The sequence below is a fragment of the Lepidochelys kempii genome, chromosome 7 (genome assembly GCF_965140285.1).
Source record: "Lepidochelys kempii isolate rLepKem1 chromosome 7, rLepKem1.hap1, whole genome shotgun sequence".
In the NCBI taxonomy this organism is placed as follows: Eukaryota; Metazoa; Chordata; order Testudines; family Cheloniidae; genus Lepidochelys; species Lepidochelys kempii.
Window position 1 is genome coordinate 28,111,048 of NC_136386.1, and position 5,721 is coordinate 28,116,768.

Consider the following 5,721-nt stretch of genomic DNA (forward strand, 5'->3'; position numbering starts at 1 on the left):
ATTTTAAATGAAAAGTGTAAATTGCAAAATCATATAAAGATAGAAAGTGTTATAATAAAAACACTGCGATGTGATTGTTTAGCTGGCAGCATCAATTTTTACTATCCTATTCAAACCATAAATTACATAACACAATGACATCCATATGCATTGTTAGCCAAAGTAAATGATCACGTGCCAAGGACAATAAGAGTAATAAAAATACAGTTGTTAAAATAAATACATTAGGAGTGAAAATAATGTAGTCTGGTGTACAGGTAATGGAGCATCATTCAACAGCAGATAAGAGCCGCTATGAGGCTATACGCAGACAAGTTACACCAACACCCCCGGGCAAGGGATTCTTTTAAACACCAGAAACACCTATGATAATTATGAAAATGTTTAGGACAGTGTGTTTGTAAATGATTTCACTGAATCAAGGCTCCCTTGGGCGCTCTGTACATCCTTTCAGATGAAGAGGAGATACCTGGGCTAGGTCTTGGACCACCCTGTTCCTTTCACAGCCCTGGGGAGGGGATGCTGAGGTGGACCGCCCACAGAGAAACACCCGTCTCTGCCCCCCCAATCTGGGCAACCACTACGGAGCACTCTCCCCTTTTGCAAAAACTCTCATCCCTTCTGCCCTTCCCTACCCTGGGGTTTCCCCTTCTCCTCCTCTAGCCTCTCCCCTTCCCCTCCTCTGCCCGAGCCAACTGTACCCACCTCCCACCTTGACCGGCCTCCTCCTCTGCCCCCTTTAATCGCCCCCGCCCCCTTATTATTATTGTGATTATTATTTTTGGAGGGGTCAGGGCAAGGAAGAGCAGCGCCTTCGGCGAGAGTTACTGCGCATGCTCCGTAGCCGCCCCGGAGGACGTCGTGCCCGGAAGAAGCGACTTGCGACACGACAGCGGCGCGCGGAGGGGCGGCCATGGTTTACATTTCGAACGGTGAGGCGCGGGGGCGGGGGGTTGAAGCGCCGGGAAGCCGGCGTGGGGTGGGGGCGAGGGGCTCGGTCCCTGGTGCAGGGCGGGTCGCTCGGGAGCGGGACCCGCCCGCAGCCCTGCGCCTTCTCCTCACCTCGGGGGCCTGGACAGCCCGGGCGCCGCTGCTGTGCCAAGTGCGGCGCTGTCAGGGGGGCCTGGGCTGCTGCCGCCTGGCGGAGCCTGGCTCGCACTCGCGGGGGCCGCCGGCAGGCGAACACCAGGCTAAGGGGGCCCGGGAATCGAAGTGGGGCTGAGCTGCCAGCAGCAGCACAAGTCACCTCAGGTTTGGTGCCCGGCTGTGCCCCCTGCCTGAAAAATCTCCCTGCCATTGAGTGTAAAGCGATGGGCTGTGAAACCTCAACCTTAGCTCTCTGTCTAGACGGAAAGGTGCCTGCAGACGGCCAGGGCTTTGGAGCGGAGCCCGGGGCTGGAGCGCGGAGCAAGTGGCGCTGCAGGTTTTTGCCTGGAGCGGAGCCGGAGCACCGCTCCAAAGCCCTGGATGGGACACTGTCTCTTCCTCACTGTGTCACTATTAAAGTAGACACACGTAATTATGAAGCAGAGGCCATAGGCAAGACCCTGCTTCAGCTGATTCTCACAAACTTATCTGGCCCTACTATTCTGTATTTCCTGTCCTGAGCCATGTTAATTTGAAAGGCATCCGAATCTCCCAAAGTCTAGAGACAATAATAAACGTTTTTCTTGCTAATGTCGCATGGCAAAGTCACTATCAAGTATTAGAAACTTTTCAACTTAGCCCTCAACCCTTCATGTCTAACTTTCTGTTAGCCTTTGTTCTATAATGGTTAATGTTTAGTAAACCGCTTTGTTAGACTTTATGAGCCTGTCACGGAATAGACTTGTTATTAGCCCAAGGGTGGGCAAACTTTTTGGCCAGGGCCATGTCTTGGTATGAAAACTGTATGGTGTGCCATGAATGCTCACAAAACTGGGGTTGGGCTGTAGGAGGGGGTGAGGGCTCTGACTGGGGGTGTGGCCAGAAATGAGGACTTCCTGGTGCAGGAGGAGGCTCTGGGCTGGAGCAGGGGATTGCGGTGCAGGGGCGGGAGGCTCTGGTTGGAGGTGTGGGCTCTGGGGTGAGGGATTTCAGGTGTAGAAGGGTGCTCCAAGCTGAGACCAAGGGGTTCAGAGAGCGGGAGGGGGATCAGGGCTCGGGTTGGGGGTTAGGGCTCTGGGGTGGGACTAGAAATGAGGAGTTCAGGGTGTGGGAGGGGGCTCCAGGCTGGGGCAGGGGGTTGGGTTGGGGTGTGGGAGGGGGTCGGGGTGCAGGTTCTGGCCGGTGCTTACCTCAAGCAGCTCCTGGAAGCAGCGGTGTGTCCTGGCTCCTATGCAAAGGTGCAGCCAGGCGTCTCTGTGCGCTGCCCTGTCTGCAGGCACTGCCCCTGCAGCTCCCATTAGCTGCAGTTCCTGACCAATGGGAGCTGCGGGGGTGGCGATTGGGGTGGGGGCAGCATGCGTAGCCCCCTGGCTGCCCCTAAGTGTAGGAGCCAGAATGGGGACATGCAGCTGCTTCCTGGAGCCTCAACATGCACATGCAGAGTGGCCTCAGACCCCGCTCCCTGGCTGGAGTGTGGGACTAGGGCAAGCCCTAGACCCCGCTCCCCAGCAGGAGCTTGAGGGTCAGTTTAAATTGGCTGGAGGGCTGGATGTGGGCCCCGGGCAGTACTTTGCCCACCCCGTATTAGCCCCTATGTAGTACATTTGTAGCCAGTTAATCATTAGTCTAGACTAAAGACTGGCCTGGACCAAAACTCCAGGGGTGAAATGCTGGCCCGATTGAAGTCAGTAAGAGTTTTGCTATTTAATTTGGTGGAGCCAGATTTGCACATGATATCTAAACCCCACCAATCTTGAGGAAGCTAAGAACTGGAACTAAATTGTGTAGCTCAGGCTTATCTCTAACTCAGACCAGGAAAATAATAGAAACTTTGGTAAATATATTTTGATAGCAGATAATGGTTTTCTAAGTAAAAATATTGCCACATCTGAAACATAAACACAGAATTGTTCTTCATGGTTAATTTACCTTGTATGCAGTGCAAATTTTGATGGTGGTGGTTCACTTTATATAAGTGAATCAGCTTGTGCAGTTTTATTTTTACAAAGGTGTAATATAACTACAGGAAAAGAAACTTGCCAGTGGCAATATTTGTAAAATGTATTTTCTCTCTGACATCTGCTGATTCACTGTTTGTGATATTTGCTGGTAATATTTTTAAATATCATTGGTAGCTGATGAATAATAATATATTTTTTTTCATTTAACGTACCATACAATGGAATTGATTTGTATCACTGAATGGCATTTTAATGTATTTACTGTATCCTTTATGTTATAGGACAAGTGTTGGATACCCAGAGTCGGGCTCCTTGGAGTTTGTCATTTATAACCGACTTCTTCTGGGGAATAGCAGATTTTGTGGTTTTATTGTAAGTATTCATATAATGCTTAAGTATTGTCAAGTTACTAAATGAAGCAAGTATTAATTTGCCTTGGAGAAACAAACACACAAATATACATATTTTGCAAAGCAATATTATAGAGCTACTACTTTGTTGCAAATGTCCACAGTAGTTCCCTGAGCATGTTAGGTCTTTCTTCTGTTCCATTTCATGCATCAGAATGGATGGCTTTAAAAAATACTCTGTATGAATCTAAAAAGCTGGGAGAAAACTGATACTAACTCATTACAGCTGGATTTTAATGTATCGTAGCTGCTGTCAGCTAAATATTGATCATTTTAGTCATGATTACTTCTAATTCTCTAAATAGTTATTGAAGGGTGTATGTTTTGGTGGAATTGTTTCTAGTACTCAGTCAAATAAGTGTATCAACAAACCTTGGGGCAGCAATGCCTAGGTCAGTAGCTTCTAGCTGGCATAAAAATAACCGCAGAGTGGTAATCACAATTTACTTCATGCATGCGCAAATCAAGTTTAGATTCTGTCTCAACTCCAGGTAAATTAGAAGACTGAATGACACTTCTGCAGACTTCACTTATGCTTTTCACTGTTTAAATTCCAGGTTTGACTTTTATGCACACCTTGCAGTTAGAGAAGCTAGAATGTACGCAAGTACATATGGAACATGTTGTATAATGCTTAGCATTCAACTTAGGTTTATTTCAATCTTAAATCAATTTAGAATTATTTAAACTCTTTACTCAATTTTTGACCCATTAACTAGTAGTTAGAAATAGAATTTCTGATCTCCTCTTATTCAGAAGTAACAAGTAACTTGAAAAATAGTATAAACCAAGTATCCTTTCTGGTGCTAATGTACAATACTTCCATTATTGAACACCCGTTACTGCTTTTGCATCCAGTGTTTTGCCATATATTCCAGCATTGCTGAAAAACTGTTAATTTCTAGCATTCAACTCCTATCACTCTTGTTTCCTTTATTTTTAGCTTCCAGAGCATTGTTCAGCCAGATTTGAGAAGGAGAGGCTATACATCTTCCTCAAACTCAAGATATGATGATGGAAGAGGGTATTGCTTTTCTTCAGCTTCCTATGTTTAGATTATTATTTTATTTTTTTTATGTTAGGAGAATGTTTTAGCATAAACTGTTTAGAGTCATGGTGCTTTACTTTAACTAAGAACAAATTGAGAAGTCATACCAAGAAATTTAAGACATATGTAACTTTATATAATACAAGATCATCATTTTCTTTTACTTTATCTGTTGCATAGCCTAAAATTCAAGAATACAACTCCTAATTCATATTTAACAGCATTTTCCAATTGTATGTAGTAGAAGGTATTACATTTTTCTTGGTTTTATTTGGCTGAAATCTTTCTCTTATTATATATTCATGGGTTAGACCTTTAGCCTACACATAGATAACTTCTCACTTCCATGTGGAATGGAGGGCTTAGGCGACCATAATACTAAGATACATACCTTCCTATGTCTGTTTTTTTTTTTTTGGTTGGTTGGTTTTTGCAGACTGTGAAGAGTCTGGACCAATAAGCAGTCTCTGTCACAGGATAGGAGTCAGGATCTCTTCATGAATGGTCCTAGCCTCTTATGCATCCCCTGATATCTGCCAATTTGAGGGAAACTTTACTTCTGAGGGGAAGGGGTAGTTAGGAGCAGTCTTCACAAGGGAATCCTTATGGAGATTTTCTTGTCAGAAGCTTCCTCCTGCGGCTTTTCACATGGAAGGGGTCAATTCGGCTCTTTGTTTTTAGCAGTCAGGCACTTGCAGTACAAAAAAGGGGAAAGATGTTGTAATGGGAACTTAGGAACAGTGTATTTGCACCTGATGGAGACCATTGTCATGGTTGCATAGTGATGGACAATATTTACCGAAGTTTTCCCCACTCTCTAATTAGGCCTCCAGGAAATCCTCGTCGTAGGATGGGTCGGATAAATCACGGCGGTGGAGGTCCCAGTCCACCACCCATGGCTGGAGGAGGATGAGGAAGGTAACTTACAGTTTGTTATATCATGCTTAGAACTTACTTCAAAAGCAATGGAAGTCTTAATAAGAATTAAACTTACAGGTAGAATTCATAATAATAAAAGAATAATGGGTAATTTTACCCTGCTCTTGCAAAAGTTATTAAAAATAAATGAAAGAAAAGTCAAGGGAATCAGAAAACTACATGATAAACAAAAAGGAGTATATTTATAGACTTCTTATTATACTTGTGGTTCAGAAACTTCCACAAGAATTCCTTACAGATTTTTGATATATCTTTCTCTAGGCAACGAGAGATAGAG

The 5,721-nt window shown here is 44.9% G+C and overlaps 1 protein-coding gene across 2 annotated transcripts; it reads left to right on the plus strand.

Moving 5' to 3' along the window:
• The first annotated feature begins 823 nt into the window (after positions 1–823).
• On the plus strand, positions 824–5,427 carry SELENOK (selenoprotein K). 2 transcript variants are annotated; one of them, XM_073351545.1, is made up of 4 exons: positions 824–932; positions 3,329–3,419; positions 4,401–4,481; positions 5,331–5,427. In XM_073351545.1, the coding sequence occupies exons 1-4, from the start codon at positions 914–916 to the stop codon at positions 5,425–5,427; spliced, it is 288 nt and encodes a 95-aa protein (XP_073207646.1). In that variant the 5' UTR covers positions 824–913. The 2 variants fall into 2 exon arrangements, with proteins under 2 accessions (XP_073207646.1, XP_073207648.1); XM_073351547.1 differs by having other exon boundaries at positions 5,331–5,418.
• The last annotated feature ends 294 nt before the right edge of the window (positions 5,428–5,721 follow it).

Excerpts from the sequence above, each read along its gene's own strand:
- SELENOK (XM_073351547.1), top strand. Across the intron at positions 3,420-4,400 it reads GCAGATTTTGTGGTTTTATT|CTTCCAGAGCATTGTTCAGC; the intron begins GTAAGTATTCAT and ends CTTTATTTTTAG. Across the intron at positions 4,482-5,330 it reads AGATATGATGATGGAAGAGG|GCCTCCAGGAAATCCTCGTC; the intron begins GTATTGCTTTTC and ends CTCTCTAATTAG.